This window comes from Zosterops lateralis, assembly GCF_965231275.1.
Source record: "Zosterops lateralis genome assembly, chromosome: 2".
NCBI classification, from domain to species: domain Eukaryota; kingdom Metazoa; phylum Chordata; class Aves; order Passeriformes; family Zosteropidae; genus Zosterops; species Zosterops lateralis.
The window spans coordinates 40,228,546-40,249,976 of NC_139763.1; the positions used below are offsets into that span (position 1 = coordinate 40,228,546).

The 21,431-nt window shown below is 43.4% G+C and overlaps 1 protein-coding gene across 2 annotated transcripts in view; it reads right to left on the bottom strand.

Moving 5' to 3' along the window:
- Positions 1–9,876, bottom strand: part of CLYBL (citramalyl-CoA lyase) — a 166,041-nt gene extending 156,165 nt beyond the window's left edge. For both annotated transcript variants that reach the window (XM_083854490.1, XM_083854489.1), the window contains exon 1: positions 9,800–9,876. In XM_083854490.1, the coding sequence (XP_083710616.1) occupies positions 9,800–9,852 (53 nt within the window). In that variant the 5' untranslated portion in view covers positions 9,853–9,876. The remainder of the gene's footprint in view (positions 1–9,799) is intronic.
- Positions 9,877–21,431: the final 11,555 nt, after the last annotated feature.

Below are 21,431 nucleotides of genomic sequence, written 5' to 3' on the forward strand. Positions count from 1 at the left end.
CTGGCCCAACCCAAAGCACCTTCAGTGCTTTAGTATCACTAGAGATTTAACAAAACAAGTGAATGGTTAAGGCAATAAGCCCACAAAACATGCATTCATATATAAAGCCTAAATAAAGGAACCCACAGAATTCAGAAATGTACTACAAGTTAGAGAACTTGAACAATAAATTCCCCAAAAATGTAATTTAAAATATATTAATAACATGCCATCTAGAAACCTTATGTCCTTCACAAAGGAAGTAGAGAAATAACAGGAATGCTGTCATGGACACATCCCTACAGAGAGCCAGAAAAAGTCCCCCACAGAAATCTGAGCAGTGACTGAAGGCACCCAAGGCCATTTACGCAGAGTAAGGTCCTCAGGTAAGTATATTCACCACATTCGGATCATAAATTAAAAAAATACTAAATTTTGTCAAGTAACAGCATGTCCACAGGCAGCAAAGCACCTGGCTCTAACATAAACAGTCACATTACTGCCTTTTAATAGTGGATATAAAGGTTTGAGGACTGCAGTCAGCTCTGCAAAAGCCTGGGGTAACAATGAGCTCAGTGCAGTGTCTGGGGCCCTGAACACATCAATCCAGGCAACAAAAGCAGCATCAGAAAATGGAATAAAACTGATGTGCTTCCAAAGCCATTCCACTGGCTCCTACATGATCCATGTGAGGATGGATGAGAGGCTAGATACCACACTGCACAGCCAGGTGCTTCTGGAATAGGCATGCATAAGCAGGCAGGTGTGGGACTAATCTAGTTTAACAAAGCAAAGATGCTGCAGCCAGACTTGATGTGCAGTCAGCTCTTGTCTCCACTGGCATTTGGGCTCTGATGGTGCAAATGGGCACCCAGGTAACTTCAGTCACTTCAGGATTTTAACATGGCCATGAATTGTTGGCTTATTCTGGCCTGACTGGAGGAGTTCAGCCCCAGCCATTTAAGAATATGGATAGGGATGGCTCATTCCAGGCAGCAATTGCTACATTTTGGTCATAAACTTTAAAACAAGGGTTTCAGCTCTTATTTGAGGATTAAAAGGGGAGCAGGTAAGGAAAGCAGTACCTGCTCTGATAAAAAACACTGGGCTCAGTGTTTCCTTGGGCTGCCTTTCAGGCTTTCTAAGTCCATAAAGCCCTAGCATATTGTAAATTTTGCAGTTTACATTGCCTGTTCAGAGTTGAAACAATGGCATATTACCATATCACCCCTTTTCAAGTGTTGGTACATGCTGCTACACCTTCTCAAGCAGTAAGGAGGCAGGAGCTCTCCCTACAAAATGCCTGGCCCATATCATGGGTAAATGTCACCAGTTGCAAAATATTATTAAAAAGTCAGGACAGACTTATTTTATAGCCAAATTAACACCTCAGCAAAACAGTGGGCTGTAACAGGGAAGACAGTAAGTCCAACAGCTGGGCAGTTCAACTGCTAAGGTTTTTACTGGGATCATTGCCTGGGATGTTTTGGGGTTGTTCTGGGAAAAAAGAGTTATCAACACAAGAAATGTGAAAACTCAAGTTATTACATGAAATATGAAAGGCAGGTGTTTGCCCATTTTTTAAAATCAAATCCCACCACCTTTGCAATTTTGCCACTCCAAGGCTGCAACCAGCAATACAAACCGGTTCCCTTTCAGGGTTTGGAGCATGGGTTTTACAAGCCTGTTTTGCCTTCCTGCAGGCACTTTGAGCTTATAAATGGCACCTTTCAGTATCCTGAATTATGAAGGGCAGCTAGTCCTGAATTCTCCTGTCGCTTAATGATCTCACATAAAATAAGGTCCACAAAACTTTTACTACCGTTGCAGTTCAAATTCACAGGTGAAGAACCACCAGGGAAAGGATGTGGACATCTTTTGCTTTCCTAATTTTCCAGGTGCAAGAAAGTTTCCCACTTGGACTTGAACAATTAGTTACTCTCAAAGTGAAGCCTGATTAAATAAAAATACTTCAGTATGTTCCCCTGATAAGCACTGGGAAAATCCAAGGGGAAACCTCTTGAGAACAACACACAATTAGGTTAAAAAAATAGGTTAAAAAGACTCTAAGTATTTATTAGTCTTTTTTTTGCACCTAATAATTTTCACTTACCACAACCAAGTATATCTAACATGCAAGGATTATAGATAATATTTAATTAAAACATTGATTGTTCTGCCCTTATTCTGGTAATAATATACAATGTTTGGAAAACATACTGCACCTTAGCAGTACAAACAAAAAGTCAAAAGAAAGTCTTTCCAAAAAAAGAAAGGATTTTGTTACAAATTACTTCTGCGTTTATATAAAGATTTAACGATTCATGGCATGCCAAATACAGTGCTAATGAGTTTTGAGTTGTGTTTTTCATTTTTGTTAGAATTTTTTTCCTGCTAAAAACAATTACTAGAGGCCATTCAAATGCCACTGCATAAACCAGGAAACCTAGTAAAACTGCAGGTAAAATTGGTATTTTGTTTCAAGTGTGGCTCAGGAGTCCAATTCGCTTGTTGGTGAGCTGCGTATTTCAAACAGCACATACAACTCCTTTAAAAATGGAAGCCAGGTAAGATGCTTTAAAAAAATTATAACATTAATTAATGAAAAACAAAAACTAAAGAGTGTAATCTTACCATTTAACTCCTGCCTTCCGAGGATGAACATCTTAGCCTTTCTGCTTTCTTCTCCACTTACCAATGAAAGGTAGATAAACAAGCATAAATATAAGCTCTTAATTCTCAGCACCTCTTAGAGGACACACGTGCCCACAGGAGCTTAAAAACCTTCCTGAGGAGCATTATTAATCTTGCTGCTAACAGCACAGAATTTTTAAAGCCTATTAAAACACCGTCTAGTCATAGACACGCAAGTCTTGCTTTTTAATGACCTGGTTTCAAGAAACAAACAAAAAGTCGGTGGCAATTATGCCAAATTAACTTTCATCATTCAGTTACACAGATGACTGCCCACCTCAACTACTAACTGGATACCAGACATTGTCTTTCTACAACAAACCTTGCCATCTACCACATAAAATAGTTTGAGTTGGAAGGGACCTTTAAAAGTCAGCTAGTTCAACCCTCTGCGATGGCCAGGGGCATCTACTTCTAGATCAACCACTGCACATGTTGATGTTTCAGTCCAATGGAAACCCTACTTTGACCTTGCTTCATTCTTGACCTTGCTCCTCCACCTCTGCCTTTGGGCCTAGGAATATTTTCAGAAATCTGAAAATATTTCCAACTGCCTTCTTCCCAGGGTGTAGCCCTCCTGCCTGGCTGCAGCCAAGCTGCTGCCTATTTACACCACTGCAAGTCAAGCTACTATTAATCCCTTGGACTTCAGTCTTCCAAGTAACATGTGCATTACTCCAAAGGCTTTCAGATGACTTTTTAACTGAAAACATCCAGGATGTTGGGAGTTTTAACAAATCATCACAGCTATTGCCCAGCAGCTGATAAGCAGCTGAAGTTAATTAATGTTGCCAGGAAATAGAAATATAGCTGTGATGAGCTAGTCTTGTTATGCCCATATGAAATATTTCCCCTCCTTCGCTTGAAGAGCATTTCACCAACTTAACAAAAACCATAGAAAAAACCACAACCCCCTGACCCAACAGGCTGAGCAGATGAAAGACATTCACACTAACTAACCCCGCTCTCCAGTTCACCCCTGCAAAAATCCCACTGACAATATCAAGAGTGGGGAATCAAACCCCTTTATTACCGAGTCCGCAGCAGATAAAGCAGCAATTGTGCTTATACAGTACTGGAAGTGTAGCTACAACATAGCGTGACAGCTTGTTAGTGTTGAAAATATATAAGCTCTTTGTAATTGTGCCTTTGGAATGCCATCTGTCTTGAATTAACGTCCACCTGGGATCATGTTTCGATGACCAATATGGACAGATTACTGGAACTTTAAAACCTCGCTTTCTTTGTAATTGACATTTAAACTGTTTGAAGTTTCTCATTAAGTCCTTTTTTACAAATTAGGTGCAGATGTATAAAGCTAAATGTACAGTACTAAGGGAAATTAGGTCACCTGAACGCTCAATAATAAAATGTATCAACTGTTTAAGTGCAATGAGTACATTAAAATTTAGAGATCAACTTTATGCCCCAAATTCTTCAAAGTTTCATCATTCCCCTTTCATTGCTGCAGAGCCCCTGATGTCAACCATTTTTAATTAAAAAGGCAGAGAAGAAGGTGGGTTTGGCCACACAGCCAATAACAAGTGGACAGCCCTGTCCCACAAAGAGCTAGAGAAGGCAGGGCAAGCAGCCACAGAGATGCCCATTTCACAGGGACAGGCAATTCCTATTTACACCAATGATGCCAGGAGATTTAAAGAGCACAGGGAGACCTGAGAAGTAAATATAGGTCCAACCAGAAAATAAGGGAAAATATATGAAGGAGACTTGTTCAGCATCCCGGGGCTAAGTAACCACAAGCTGACCTCCAGACCCACTTGCAGTCAAATTTCTGCAGACCTGCTGTGCTCCTCAGCCTTGTGGGGCGGAAGAGGGAAGTGCATAAAAGGGCAGTGGCTGCAGAAACACCTCCATGCACAGCAAATTGAGTATTTCCCCTTTCCAAACAAGGAAGTTCAGAACTCAGGGATGTGTGAGAAAGGGGTCCAAGAGAAACCACCACCAGAAGCTCACATGAGGACAGGAGGAGGTACATGGGAGTTCATCAGCAAAAATTCTACAAAATTCTTAGCATCAAGGGCCTTTTACCTGCCACAATGGCTCTTAAGACAAGAGACTTCAAGTACAGCAGCCCAATGTCCCCAACAGGTATGAAAACTCCAAGGACCCCACTCACCTAGCTTTTATGAGTAGCCAAGAAATACTGCACAAGTATGTGAAAACTCAATGAGGGAAGGCACTGAGCACCCACCAAGGGAACACACACCCTCCTTTCCCATGCAGGGCCAGCACTGGACTTCAAGATGTCATCCTGCAGCTGGCAGTGCTTAAACTCAGCGCAATCACACACACAGGTTTGGTGGCAGGCCCACTAACCTTCTCTCCTGGAGAAAGGTCTCCCACTTTAAGTTAGGACACCATCTACATAAAATGCACAAATGCAAATCTTTTTGGCACCACAGCTAGCACGCTGGTTCTGGAAATGACACCAGGATGCCTACCCTGGCTCTCTGTTTGTAAACATGGAGGTGTGATGGAAGAAGCAGTCTTCTCTTAAAAGCTGGTAAACCTGACCAATACTGTCAAGCAGATCTCTTTTTGTCTGCTTAGACTTCATTTGTGTGCTTAGACTACTCTTAAGCAGAGTCTCTTCAGTACCACTACTTATTACAATGACTTAAAAAAGCTCTTCTGCTCACATCCCCTTACAACCTTATTCAGGTAAGATACTAAAACTCTTGGGAAATGAAGTGAAAACTTTTAACTGGATACGTTTCTGCTGCTTCTGATAAACACCCAGACAACTCTGCTGTGAAACTGTCTATGCTTCTGATTGCAAGATGAACAGCAGGACCCCACTGGTATCAGAACTGGAGATTCTGGTTTCCTCATCCACAGGCTCTTTCTCCAGTGCTCATACACATCTTCAGTTCGAGGAGGAATTACGAAAAAAACCGGCGTATTTGTAAAAGAAATAAAAATTGAACCAGCCAAATGTAAGCAAACCTCAACACCTGGGAGAGAATAAAACTGACTGATATAATACAGCAAGATAACAACATTTTCCAAGAGAGGACAGCCCAAGTAATTTGCAAAAGGAATGAGACAGAGGAGTAACTCATTTGCCATACATATCAAACAAGAAAGGCTTCTAGGGAATATGTATTTGTACCCAGTTCTGTTTGCTCATACATTCTACAAATACAGGCTTTTATTTGGGTTATGAGTTTGCAAAGGCAGGTACAATTCCACACAGGACTGTCCAGAACAGCACAAGCTGACCAGTTAAGTTGCCAGTGGTGATCAGCTGGACACGCTCAGCTTTGCACCCTGCTTCTCATTAGCATTAATTATCCATCATCATACCTCTGCTGTTGCCAGGATGAAAACTGGCTCGGGCAGTAGTTTCACAGTCCTTAATGCCAACTGTGGAGTTGCCAGAGTGCACAACAGAGACTTTATATTGGCCCCAGATCTTTCTGCCAATGAAAAAGGAGCGCAGACACCTGACTGAGCAGAGAGCTGGAGCGAACAGGTAATACCTCCTTCACTCTAAGACCTCTCAGTGTAACTTTAACCTGATAAAAATGTGTGAGTGAATTTCAAACACCATAGCTAAGGCTCAGTTTTATAATGTGCTTCACCTGGCCTAGCAGTGATGGCTGATGGAAGGCCCCATCCTACACATGCCCTCACACACAGCCCAGTGATGCTGGTTACAAGGTAGACTGAGGCTCCATCAGGTCTTTCCCCAGAGATAGGACTGCAGTGCCAGGGACTTGATTAGTGGTGCTCAGGGTGTCTCCTCCCTTCCCAATGTGAACTACTATCAGGTTCTCACCTCACTAGCAACACAACCATATTAGTTTAGGTGAACCAAAGTGACCTTGTAGAAAAGCAGACTGCACATACGGCTCAACAATTCTGCCAGATAAAGTGGTTTTTATCACTAGAAAGTCACACTTTCAAATAATTTTCACCCCGAGGCCATAATCTCGAAAGACACACTTAAAAATGTGTAGAACATAAAATGAGTAATTTTTTTTGGATAGAGGTTAAGGAAAGAAGTCCCTCACAGACATAACACTTTATTGATATTCTTGGTCACAGCTCTACACACGGTGAACAGGATCAGCAACTGGTAAGGACCACAATTCATGTCTTTCCATTTAAACCCTGCAACAAAGAATAAAACTATTTCACAACTAACAAAGGGGAACCCTTTAATTTGCTAGAACAATTTCAGCTCCCATTGCATTAGCACCCTCCAGTGTCCAATACATGAAAAACAACATCTTCACTAATTGGCAAGCAGACATAGACTTGGAGCCTGGAACACCGGACACAGGAGTGGTGGATTCCTGGGAGGAAAGATGGCAATTGGTGATGAGAGAAGAAACTCCCAGTGCTAGAAATTTTAAGTGAGATAGGCACAGTCTCTGAAGAAGATCTGACAGGGGGTTAGTACTCATGAGGTTCCTTTGTTCCTAGCAGGCATGCCAGGGTCTGCATCTTTGGCATGACAGGCTGTATGTGCCCACACTGTATATTCCATACTCTGCAGCATAACACTGAGATGTGAATGCTGCCTTTGACTGATTTAGCACAGGCATGCGGGCATGGATCTGCCAGGAATAACCCATGTAAATGAATACATGTAATAAAACCCTCCCGTACATGGGCGAGGCAGACGTGCACTTGGCTCGCTGAGGGCAAAGGTGACTGTGCTTACATGCGCAATGCTCTTCTCTTACAGCATAATCAATAAGAGAGAACAACAGAAAAAATAACTACATTTGTTACTAAAAAACAGCTGGATTAAGAGTTTTTTAACTTCTTCAAATATGAAAATCTTTCACAGGCAGGGAGAGCCCAGTAGGCTCTGAACAAAGCAAATAAGAAAAACTGGCTCTGGGTACCTGCCTGATAATGACACAAATACTTGGTCCACCTTTTCCAGGCAGCACTTCTTCCCCCCAGCTTCACAGGGGCAGCAGCATGCACATGAAGAGAGGACGGCAGCAGCTGGAAAGGCAGCCACACCACATTGGGGGTACCTGCTGTAATTAGGGTCCCAACCCAACAGCCTGGCAGAGAGCTCTGTGGGACACAAGAATTATAGTCTGGTGCAAGTGGCACCTGCCAATTCCTGCTAAAGACCGGGAAGCTCCTAATTAAATCCAATCAACATGTTCACTGACTGTTGATATTTGAAGTCGTCCCTGTATTTTCTCTTCCAAGTGCACACAGCCCCGTGGCTGCCTAGCTCAAAGGTGAGCAAGGACTCCTCATGCCTCATCCTGCTCTGGTCTCTGACTGCTTGGGTGCCCAAAATTCTGTGATCCCAACCTGCCCAGTGGCCTCCTGGGTTCCACAGCAGCACTGATAACAAGGAGCAGGCAAATCCGACCACCAGGGAGGCCATCACGTCTTCTGGGAGTCATGCAAGGGTGTTGTGATGCCTGGCAGCATGTCCCAACCCACAGCAGCACCAGCCAAGGAAGCCTCTTCTGAGCCACAGCTGGAAGAGAGCAGCCTCACCACAGGCACGCAGGCAGCCTTCTTTCCCAGCCCTGAACAGATGCTGTGCACACACAAATGTCATCACCTGACTGCCCTCACACTGTGTAGACTCCTCTTCCCCTCACAGTATGAATATTCAAAATTCCTCATGACCAGAAATAGCAAGGCGTGGCATTTATGATTCTGCACTAATATGGGGGAAAAGGGGTGAAAACAAGGAAAAAAAAAAAAAAAAAAAAAAAAAAAAAGCATGTACATGCATGCATCTTCTCCAGAGACTAGCTGTAAAAGTACACTGAAGGAGTAGGCTGGAAAAATGACCCTGGGTGCTATGGAGGACAGTTACTCTGGGCAGGAATGACTGCCATGGACTTACTGGGCTTTTCACTGTGTCTCTAGCACAGCACAAAGCACTCCAGCTGTCCCTGAGGTTCCCCAAGAACACCAGCATCAATATTGCATGTTCGCAGTAACATCTACATTACAGTTTTACAGACCACATAGGCTTTTGTCACTCAGCTATAAAATATTTACAGAACCATGGTCTCAGCAGAGAATGTGAGAATTCAAAGCTTTAAATATTGATATTAAAATGAATTAACACTTGATTGCCTTCCTAATATCAATACTTTAAAAAAAAAAGTGTTCTCCTTCTGGCAGTGCTGTTGAAAACCTGCCTTAAATGAGCACAGAGCCATCACTCCCTCTGGCAGAGCCACTCTCTGCCCACGGGAACACGCAGGCACAGCACACACCTGCAGGCAGAAAGCTGGACCTCAAACCTACACACATCTCCAGGAGGAAGATGCAGCAGAGCCTTTGTCTTCCATGGCACTTGTCACTCACAGCCTGATCCTGCACACTGCTGCACGGCCATCCTCTGTTTAAAGCAGAGTTTCTCCTCTGTTTAAAGCAGTTTCTCCTATCGTCCCGCCCGACACGCGTGCTACTCCTGACAGCTGTTCACCCACCTGTGGGAAAGCACCTGGTGATGTCGGGCCCTTGACAAGTGGACACAGGTTGCCTACAAGCCCTTCCCACAGCCAGGCCCTGCCCCACAGCAGCGCGGGGGCTCACCGCGGGCTCCCGAGGCCCGGGATAAGGGATGCTGAGGGGCGTCTGACAGCCGCTTCTGCCCACATCACCGCTTGTGCTGGGCCACCGATGCAGCACAGGCTGCTCTTAACCCAGCGGGAGAGCCCGCGGCGCGGATCGGCCCGCCCTGGCCCCGGTCCCGCTGCGGGACATGGGCACGGTGCCTGAGGGGCCCGCTCGGCCCGGGGCCCAGCGGGAAAGAGCCAAGGTCACTCTCCGGGGAGGAGCTGCACCAAGGCGGACAACCAGGCAAGGGCAGTGTTCTGGTGACTGGAGGAATCACGGAATAGTTTTGAGTGGGAAGGGACCTAAAAGCCCATCTCATTCCAACTCCCCTGCCGTGGGCAGGGACACCGTCCACTAGGGCAGGAAGTCGATTCCCATTCCCACGTGGCCCCGGGCGCGGCCGCCCCCGCACCGGGCGGGAATTGGGAGCCCCCGGACTGGGGAAGGCCCCGGGCACGGGGAAGGCCCCGCGCGGCTCCGGCGGAGGAGCCCCCGAGGGTCCCGCGCGCCCCGCCCCGCCCCGCGCGCGCCCGTCACTCACAGTCTCCGCCTCCCCGCGCGCAGCCCGGCCCGCCAGCACAGCCCCGCCGCCATCGCGCCGCTGCCACGCCCCGCGCTCCCATTGGCTGCTCTGGGACACGCCCCTCACTCCCATTGGCTGCGCCGGGGGCGCGGGCGGCACGCCCATACCGCGCGCTGGGCTGTGACGTCACGGGGGGGCGGACGCTCCCGGTCTCCCGGCGCTCCGGGGCTTCCCCAAGCTCAGGAGTCTGGTGTGGCCGGGATGCTCCGGCTCCTGTTAGTGTGCCATGGATGGAAATAGCTCGCTCGTGCAGATGGTAAAGAGACAAGACCAAACATAACATAGGAAGTAGCAATGGATGGGGTGGGAAAGAAACTTGAGAAGAAAAGGGTCCGGAAAAGGAAATAGGGATTCTGATTCTATTTTCCGTCAGTCCAAACTTAGACTGATTACATAATATAATTTTCTTTGCCATGATGCTGGAGTCGGCCGGCGCCACAGAGCACAATCCCAGCAAGCTCCTCCAATATTGTAGATATTCCAGCTTTCTTTCCAAAGGACACATGAGCTTGGATCATGCCACCTCTGTCTTGCCATCTCTCATTCCTGCCCTCCCACAACTGCTGAACACGTTGCCCTGGCCATGGGAGAGAGACCCTCAAGACACTCAGTTGCAGCAGCTTTTACAGAAACAGGAGAGGGATAATGGAACACCCCAAACCAGTGCCCCCATTACATGGAAATCCCTGGTTCACATCCATGGGGATTCATCACCAGTCTTCATGGAAGGGCTGTTTTATTTCCTAGGGTCATTGAGCTTTGCCATATAATGTTGTTCTTTTCCTGACACACAATTTTCTTTGTCAGAGAGCTGTGTGCAAATCTTCCAGTCTGGCTTAACATCACCTTACTGGGGAAGTGGTGTCAGCAAAGCATGAGTTTCCCCTCCTAGCAAAAATAAAATATGTGGTTTTGCAGAGCTGTGCTGACTGTGGACGTGACCGTGTTCAGCCTCCCTCCCCTGTGTGATCTTGTGTGCAAGTCATGGCAGATACCACTTGAATCTGACACACTGTGATAACAAACGTTTTGTTATCAGCAGCATGACAGCGTTAACCCTTCTCAGCACAGTGAACTGTGTGTGCCAGAGGCTGTTCCTCCTCCCTCCTGCCACTGATGCCCTTTGTGCCCTCCCCCTACCAATCTTCCCTCCTTGGGGAACTTCGTCATGAAGGGTGATATTGCACAGGATGGTGGATGAGAACCTTGTACTTGTCTCCTGCCCCTCTCTCATTTCTCTAGGGACATATTTCCTTCCTGGCCCCTCTCTTGTCTTTTCCCCTTCCAGCTCTAAGACTCCCAGGTGTACAAAATGGTCTCCTTCCCCACTTCACTGATGAGGATGGCCTGCCGTGGGACAAAAAAAAGAGATGTGTGGCACCTGATAGACCCTCTTGGCTGTTGTTTCTCTATGGCTCCCCGTAGAGAGAGCAGAGCAGAGCAGAGCAGAGCAGAGCAGAGCAGAGCAGAGGAGCGGCCTCTTGCTCACAGAAGATGTGAGCAGGGGTACAGCCGGACCAGGCAGAACCCCTGAAATGTGCATCACAGAACCACAGAATATTCTGAGTTGGAAGGGACCCACAGGAATCATCAAAATCCAACTTCTGGCCCTGCACAGGGCATTCCCAAGAGTCACACCATGTGCCTGAGAGCATTGTCCAAAGGCTTCTTGAACTGTCAGGCTGGTGCTGTGACCACGGCCCTGGGGAGCCTGTTCCAGTGGCCCAACAACCCTCTGGGTGAAAAACCTTTTCCTAATATCCAACCCAAACCTCCCCTGACACAACCTCATGCCTTTCCCTTGGGTCCTGTCACTGGTCACCAGAGACAGGAGAAGAATCTTTCTTGCAGCAACAGCATTTAGTGTGACAACATCAGGGGGAGGCAGGACACTGCTGACACGAGCAGCTTTCAGGTTTTGTCAAGTCCAAATAACCTTTCTTCAGCGTTAGTAGCTGAGTGTAGGTTTTGCATCAACCAGTGCTGGAAAGCCCAGAGTATCTGGCCTGTTGCATCCCTTTGACTTGTAAATGATAATGGGAACACAGAGAAAATTAATTAAATCTCATTGCCATCTTTTCCTTTCTGTATTCTGAGAAAAACACTGTTCATTTGTCTCATCCGTTAAAAACGGGAAGCCCTTTAAAGGTGCTAAGTTTTAACTTAATTGGATTCAACCAATGTAACATTTTCCAGGATGCTCAGAAGATAATTATGAGCCTAACTCTCACTGGTATCCTCAAGAGTTAGGCACAATGTACTTTTGAGGATCTGAGTCCTATAGCAGCAGTATGGTTGGGGCTAAGACCCCTGGAGCTGTGTGTATATGAAGAATATGTGCAAAAAAGGATTGCTGAGGTCATTTGGGGCTGGACATCAGAATTATGATACTTCTGTGGGTGCTATTGGGTTTTCTGTCTCCTTGCAAAATCTCATCTGCACAAATGTTTCAGCTCAACGTGAGATAACTGCACACAAATTAATCAGAGAGAGGGATCCTGCAATTTCTCAGATAGAAAATAAATTATGAAGGTCAAATGACTCATGGACTGTGCTGGTGAAAATCATTTAGCAACTATAATGGATTAGGAAAAATATTCTAAAAAAAGATAACTACCTACCAGTTTTTCCTATTTCTATGAAGCATCACACCAAACACATTGTACATTTCACATACAGTATTTTTTTCAATTGCTGGATTTCAAACACCTTTTTTGTAATCTTGGTCTGGTATCTTCTAAGATGTTGAATGAATAAGGTTGTTACAAAAGAGAAAACCAAATATTTTGGCAGGATATGTGGTGGTCCTTGTTCTACAAGCGTTTTCTAATTCTGTGATGATCTCCTAAAGGTATGATAGTGACTAAAACAAGTATTTTTGAATGAGAAAGAGAAAAAGAAGCAGTGTACTACTGCAGTACTGTAGAACTATTAATAAAGCATGCTGATAAAAATAAATAATTTTTATTGGACTCTTAGTAGATAAAAGAGCCGTGTTGCTGCCCGAAGCGATTGCGTGTCAGTGTCCTCTTGACACTCATTTACTTTGATTTTCAAGAGAGAAATGAGCATCATAACAGCCAAGGCATGTTGTGCCTTCCTCTTTGTGTTTGTGTGAACACAAAAGGATGTCCTCCTCAGCTCATTGTGCAAGAATGGGAAACAAATAACTGTCAGCACCAATTTTACTGAGGCTCCTGTGCCTCTTTCCGACAGGCACTGCTTTTTGCTGGCCAGCAGTGTTACAGAGCTCCTGTGGTGAACGTGCTGCTTTGGGCCTGAACTCCTACCTGCCCAAGTGTTTGCTGCCCAGTGGCTTGGAGACCACTGATCACCCAGGGAGCTTTCTCCTGCAGTGCCTCCTGTGCCACCAGACAGCTCACAGCACTCCCTCACATTACACATCTTCTCCCATAGGATGAGAGCCAAAGGAGGAATGTGCTTTCCAGGAACAAAAAATTCTGAGAACCTCCCCAAAACTGTGTTGTTATACAACTAGAAATAAGTCAGCATTTTCATGATGAAAAATTAATTTTCCAGTGTCTATTCATTGCACCGTTATGTTAGATGGAATTGCAGTGCGTGTCATATCCCAGCAGTGCGTAGGGTTTTAATCCACCATAAACCCATGTTGAGTACATCGTCTGGAGCGTTTAGCGTGATGGAAGGTGGAATTTGGTGAAAATGGATTGAATAGTCCTGGTATATTGAGACATAGTCATTTTGTCAAGACAAGCTTTCTCTGTGGTTGTGAAGGGCCCAAAGCTTCCCTTTCTCAACTACCTCAAAAGCATCACACAGGGAGCTGTTTCCTCCACTTGGGAAGGACAGAGAGCCCCTGCTACCATCATCCTATTGAACCAGGGGAAATCCACAGCTTTATGCTCTGGGATCTCAGGAAAGGTAAATACCCCTGCTTACCTGGGATGTTCTCTAGAGCTTGCTTGTCCAAGTCTGGTTCTTCACCTTTGAAATCAAACTCTTCCCTTTCCCAGTAAGCTGGAGATACTGGTAAGCATCATCAACAGATAGAAAAGGAAAGTCAAAAAAAGCAGAATCATCTGGAAAAAACAAAGGGCCAGTAGCAGAGGTGAAGCTGCAGGGAGTATAAACTATGAGAACAGGTCCAGCCATAAACTGAAGAAAATGCTTGATAAAAGATATGAAGAATTTCTGTTTCCAGACATCAGGAGGACATTGCAGTGTATTTGTTGCCATGCAATTCAGATGCTGTTATGTACTATGCAAGGACATTATCGAAAAGTGGCTCCATGGAATCACTGGAATTCAGAAAATTCAGAATATTTTCATGCTGGGGAGCAGAACGCACCCTGTGTGCTCTAAACACTGGTTGGGAAAGATTGGAAGGAAAGGGGGTGGGGAAACAGGGGAAACAAATGGAAAACAAGAGTTTGTAGGAGGCTTGGAAGAGATGTGCTTGCCCATTCTCCAGGTGGGAGCAGGTGATCTATTACAAAAAGAGGTGTGGTTTCTGCATTGGGTTTTTTAAGAGCTGGCAACAACAACTCCTACTCCAGCAGGAGTACAGGCAGAGCTTGGGGAAAATAACCTTAAACACGTGGTGACAATCCCAGGTGAAGTGGGTGGTGGGGACACTCCTCTCCTTTGCACGGTGCTGGAGAGCCTCTGCTGCACAGTGGTTTGACTGAAAGCTGTAGTTCAGAAGCAGGAGTGTAACAGACCATGGGGCTACTTGGAGCAAGTTAATTAGAAAAAGAGTAAAGTGCACCATGATGGGTTTCCTACATGAAATACTGGCAAATTGTGAGAGGAAATGAGGATGCTAGGAGAAAATTATGATGCACATGTAGAGAAGGAGTGGGCGAAGAAAGCAGTTGTTCTTAACGTTGTTATTTTGACAGATTTCAAAACTCAAAACATTCAGTATATCTTAGAGTTGATTATATGTAAATGCTTGTTGGTAATTATAGGCTTACTTTTATTTCAAAGTCCTGTCTCCCTATAGATTTGATAATGTTTTCACCTTTCTGGAGATTCATTGAACTTGCTTTCCTGCAGGATGCTTTGAAAGCCAGGAGATAATCTGCAGGCTTGTTGACACCATAATGCTATGATGGCTTGTGTGCCATTAAAATAGATCACAGAAATGTTCATCTATAGAATCTGAACTCAATATGTTGTGTCAGTATACAGTATAGATCCCTTAATCCATAGACTATTATTAAAATAGTGGATTAAGGAGTTGCTTGGGATCAGAGCATGCTATATGTGTAACAAAACAGTTTAGCTGAGATTAGTATTTATTACTCAATGCAAAATTTGATTGAAGGATTCATAGATGCTTATAATATCATAGTTTTTATTTCATCACTAAATTACTGACTTTTTGCTATACAAGCTCTTGTTAAGACCTGAGAATTAATCACTGTATATGAAAACAATAAAAACTGAATAACTGACATAAATCTAATTAAAATATTTTAGCTTCACACAAATCTAGTATTTGGATGTTTAAAATGCATTGTATTAGAATGTGCATGGAATGGACATTCACACTTCCAAAAAATAACTCATAAATTAAAAATATAAATTAAATTAGTTCACAAACTGTTATACAGATCAGTGTGAATCTAACCTAAGCCAAAGTGAACTGGAAAGTAAAAGTATTCTTTCCATACAATCTTCTTTCATCAACAGTCTTGGTGAAATTGTCAGAAGTTTTATTCAACCATGTGGGGAGGTTGAACTGAGTAAGATAGTGGCAGTTTTACAGACTTGTCTGTAACGCAGCAGAAGGTTGTCAACAAGCCTTTTCAGTGACATCTCCATGTGAGCATGGTGAGCAGATGATTTGAGGATTACCAGGGTGCTGGACAGGTCAGCATCTTAAAAATCTTTTCCATAAAGGATCAAATCTGCAGCCAGAAGCTGTTTACTGGCTGAAGGGGGAGGGAAATGGGTGTGTCAAAAAGGCAGAGACCCTCGGGTTTGTTTGTGTATGTACATGGAGTGCTGTCTCTAAAACTCACTCTGGAGTTTTACAGAGAGCAGAACTCCTCTTGACACTCATTTTCAAGCAACCTAGGAGGCAAAATAAAATTTCAGTTGTGAGGTGCCAAAACAAAAAGAAAGTATTTGTGCATAAAAATCATGATTTTTACACAGTAAGTAGAACAGAGCCATTTTTTTGGCCCAAGGTGGAATGTATTTATACTAAATTTCAGTTATACTGCAATTCATATTAAAAAAAAAATGTTTCTAATCCCAGTTTTATCTGTGATTTTGTTTGGTTTTTAGTCTTGTTGCTGCTAGTCCAAGTCCCTATTGTACTTTCCAGAAGAGTCTCAATATTTCTGAATGGAGGTTCAGACACTTTCATATCAAGCAGATTAAGCTCCTGTGAGTGTGCCTGTGCTGGAGATTTCTCTTCCACGGACTATCCGCCAGCTGATCGTCTCTGTTAGTTTTCAGGTCCACTTCCTACATCTGCACAGCCCCTGGGCATATGATGCTGTGGTTTGTAAGAAGGTTATGAAACCCCAAGCAGAAGGGCACAGCAAATGGAGCCAGCACAAGGCGTCACTTTGGTGGCAAGCGTGACTTGCAAGCAGGGATGACTGTGGCACTTGTAGGCCAAGAATTTTCGTACCCAGGGTTGTGCAGCAGGGACTGGGAACCTGCATATCCTAAAAAGTGTCACGTGAATCAAAATGAAAGAAAAGAAGGACCTATGGCAGCCTTTCAGTGCATCTCCAAAAGAGCACTTGTGGCCAAAGAACTGGAGAATCAGCTCTGGAAAACTGGAGGAGAAAATATGTAGAAAAAAGCTGGTGAGCTTGATTTACCTGCACAGCTCTCCATTTAAGGAATGTTCAATTTCTATCTAATTCTAAACTAAAGATTTGTACAACTTAGCCTTTACATCTCCTTAGTTAAAAAGTATTTTATAATTTAGCCCTGTGGTACTAGCAATTTATATTTGCTTGCTGCTGGCTTCAGAAGTTATGCTCCACTGTAAGAAAAGACAGAAAGATGAAAGAAACATTTAAAGAAGTCACAGAGAACTTGAAACTAGTCAGTCTACTTACCACTTGGACTGACTTTACATAATTTTTAAACATTTCTGAAGTTCCTACATAAAAGATTGTACATAGTACATTATCTTTTAATGGCAAAAGTTAAAAAAAGCAGAAAAAAGAAAACCAGGAAATAGAGCTTTCACTGATTTCCAGTAAGATTTTCTCGACCAGTAAATTTGCTGAGATCAAGAAGGTAAGAATACGTGTTCTGAATACAGTGCACATTTGGAATATATTATTCTGTTTATAGGGTCTGAAACATAATTTCAATGCTGTTGTTTTCTGTCATGTCAGGAAGCAGTGGATCTCAAAATAAAATAGTTTTCCAAAGACCATTAAACATCCAAAGGTTGGTGTCTCACACTACTTCAATAAGGTAATAGTCTCATATTTATGAAGAGATAAAAAGGATATGGCAAGTGTGATTAGATTTTGTGAATGTTTTCCATGTGCAAAACATCAAGTGAAATTATTTTGTTTTCCTCAAATAAGCAAAGTACCAGAGCATCACAGTGAAAGCAAGGAGTCTTGGTCAGATAAATAGTGGGACAATTTGTTACACTCTATCCTTAAGCACAGACTATTAATGCTGGCAGCAGAACTCCTTCGGGATCCTTCCAGGCACTCAGGCTACTGAGAAAACCTGGAATTCCTTGCAAATTTACAGAAGCGCCTTGCCGCCCATGTTCTGTCTCAGCTAGAAGTTTAACAACTAAATTTGTGTTTCCCCTTTGCCTGGGTTCAAATTGTGGGGTTTTGTGTTCATTTCATTGGGTAGAGTTGCCAGGTAACTCCCTCACTGACTTTTGCAGTGCTCCATGCCACATGCCACAGCAGAATCAAGCTGGTAACACTCTGTAGCTCTCCACTGAATAAGGCAGGTGAAATTTAGTGCCGATCCCAGATCTTGAACTGAAGTATCTGCTGACTTTGTCATCCATGTTTATCATGCCCATCAGGAACACAGAGCCGCTGCATCTCAGTACCCTCACAGTGACTGACATGACAGGAATACCTTGGAAATACACTTTCCATTTAATCTCTATTTAAATTGATTCCAGTTTTGTGACTGACAATGTGTGAAAAGTGGTTGTTGTCACAACAATTTTAATGACATATAAATATTTTCTGCCATCAAGTAGAGCAGAATCATCCATTGTTGCAGATATTGCCATATGGCTATCATATGGCAAGAAATACATCCTCTAACAACTTGGGCTACCTTTAGATCAGTCAAGGACTTAAACAATTCCCACCTTAGAGCCCAGACCTAAAATTTGGAGAGCAACCTGAGATTTAAATGCAAGTACAAGCAGATGCAGATGTGCTGCTTCCTGTATCTCACACATTTTTTACAGGGAAAAAGAAAGTTGTGCTTTTACCAAAGCGATACAGAAACTGGTTCAGGTAGATTTGCACCAGTTGTGGTCATAAGTGACCTACTGTGACCTGCAGGCCCTCCCTCCTGAGCTGCCTGGTGAGTGACTTGAGAGAATGGATCATATGATTACTCCTAAAGGTGTTTAGTTGAAATCAGCTGGTTTGAGTAGGAGATCTTGGCTAACCAAGCATGTTTGAAATTAAATGAGCTCAGGGTGGTCACACAAATGTTTCAGCCTGCAGATCTAACTGGAATGTAGTCTCTGACATACCATGTTCGGGAGCAAAGCCCCCCAGCCTGGCCTCGCAGGACACAGCCACAACTGGACAAGGACCCAATTTCAGATTCCAGTGAAACAACATTGGTTTTACGAATTTAACAAATGATTAAATATTCTCAAAGGGGGAATATTTACCAATATACCTATTGGATTAAAAAACTGGGTCGACACACCCATATTCCTCCCTGTGCTGATGATCCAAGTGACTGTAAAGGAACTTGGCTAACAAAACATACCACACTCACAGAATAAGCCCACAGGCCAGTTATGCTTGACAAAAATACTTTTGACAAGGAGGTGTAATTCATTGTTTAGAATCACTGAAATGTATTTTATAACTGTTATTCTCTGGCATTCATCCCAAAGGAGTAGCTGTGATGCTTATCCAGCTGCTGAAGGCATAAGGCGTCCACTATAGATACAAAAGAAGTGAAAAATCTTGTAATTTTAAAAAATATGTCTATGTCACACAGGAATTCCCTACATTTATGTCACATTAGCTTGGTATTTCCTATCTATATTTTTAGTTTCACTTTTCAAATTTCAATCCATTCAAATAACTTCATCTCAGACCTTGTTTTTTCTTTCAAAAACTCGCTGCCATATGGAGGAAACATTAAAATTATTGGATCCAAAGTAAAAACAAAAGCAGCTTAGTGTTAGTGCAAGAGGCTTAAATCAAGACAATTAAACCTAAGTTAGACTGAAAGTAAAAATGACAAATAATTTTGGCCAGATGTAGACCACACTCCAAACAGAAAGTTGTTGTCATGCATGGTGGAAGCACAGTGTCTTCAAAAAAAGATCATCTTCAGAAATAGTGAAATAAACTTCCAAGAGAAATCCATGTTCTAAGCAGACAAGAAAAATCTCTAGCAGGAGTAATTTTGAGAAGAGGCTGCCTTCCAGAGTTTCACCAGGGGATCACTCAGGGGATCACTCACGCAACCAAGTGGCAGGCAATGCCTACCATTTTGGGAAGAAGGTCATGTGGTGTTTTCAGCACGGACAGGACCCGGGATAATCCTTCTGCAGCCCAGCTTTCCTCTCCTGTTTGTTATTTTAATGCCGTGGTTTATACTTAATGCTGCTGTGAGTGACAGCTCCTATGACAGCTGCCTGTGCATCTCCCAGATAACGACGGCTGGCCTCATTAACCATTGTGGGATTGGGATATTTAGAAGTAGCCTTCATTTGTTCGGTTTTTAACAGAATAGTTGAAAATGAGACTGCTAGGTTTGGTGACCATAGAATGAATTCAATCTTTTCCATGTATAAAAATCTTATCAATGTTCATTAATAGGAATAAACCCAGCCCCTCAGAAATGCTAAATTTTAGATATTTAATTTGTAATGTTACTTATTTGCTGATACCAGTCTGTGATCCTCTACCACAGACTTCCATGCTGCTTCCCAAAGACCTCTAGGTATTAATTGCTAAAACAGAGCTGCAAGATCTAATTGAAATTTTGACAGAGGTTCCTGTGAAAATGAACAACAGCTAACGGAGAGGAGGGGAAAAGCCCAACAAACACCTGACCAATTTGTTGAGCTGCCAGGGCAGGCAGTGAGATGACAAAATAAATGGCCCAAAGTTATAATAAAAGCAGTGGGTAACAATTATTGCTCTCTAATTTGTTAGGCCTATCCAATCTCTTTTACTCCAGCTGTGAATATTGCCACTGATGGCAAAACATGGAGGCAAATACCCACTTCTTCCTATGCCTTCACTACTCTATTGAAGCTGTGCTAAAAAATTAAAAGAGAAAGAAATGTTTGCATCCACACAAATAAATGCAAAGGGCTGGAACATGTCCATACCAAACAGGACACTCTGGCATGCGCTGCATCTGGGGAAGTCTGTCCTCTCCTTTTCCCTTTCATTCCAGACAGCACAGGATTTTCTTTTGAAGCTTAACTGTGGTGAATACAACTCCTATTACTGATTCCTGTAAACCTTTTAAGAGCATATTTATTTGTTCTTCCATGAACTTCTGGTGTGACAAGCCCCGACCTAGACGGATTTCTGCTCTATACCGTATATGAACTAGCAGTGCTGCAGCTTTATCTGTATTTGCTCAGGTTGTGAGATTCTAAGTTGAGTAAAACTGCAAGAGGGAGTATTTGTCCTTGCTGTCATCTATATGGAGCCCAAGAACTTTGCATTTTTTATTAAATTTGTTTTCTACTTATCCCCCCCCTTTTTTTTTTTTGTTACAGCAAACTGTAGGGGTTTCTGTTGGGTATTTATACGGATATGTGCACTTGGAGCAATGAGAAGTGTATTTTATTTCTGCATCAAAGTACATAGTCAGTACAAAGCCATGGTAGATGGCTTGCTCAGGTTATTTACCAGCAATTCTCTGAAGAGTCTGGTATGAGTGGGACAGGAGACAGTGTCCCATGCAACAAAACTGAGATTACAAGTTCTGTCCCATTCTGTGGAACAGCAGGCCTTCACAAACCTGTTGGTAAAACTGTTTCAAAAGACAGACAGATAGACACAATAACCTTAAAATAATCCACTGGTCAAGAAAATCTCTGAGGATTTAGTCACATTCTTAATCTGCCTACATTTGTCTGCTAGTCTTGGTCTATTCTGAAATTCAGTTCTGGATCTAAGATGTCTCTTCCAGCAAAAAACCCCACTTGTAAGAGGTAACAGACTGAGAGATAAGACTTACATTTAATAAACCATCATTTTCCTGGTACATTAGTCCATTCTTTGGCCTCTGCCCCCTAGGTGTGGATATTGTCCTTCTTGAAGGGAAGGAAGCCTCTAATTTTTATCCAGTGTTGCTACTGTCACCCAGCTTTCAGGGAAAAACAGCAAATTTAAGGCCACCCCGCCGCTTCTCCTTTGCCCTG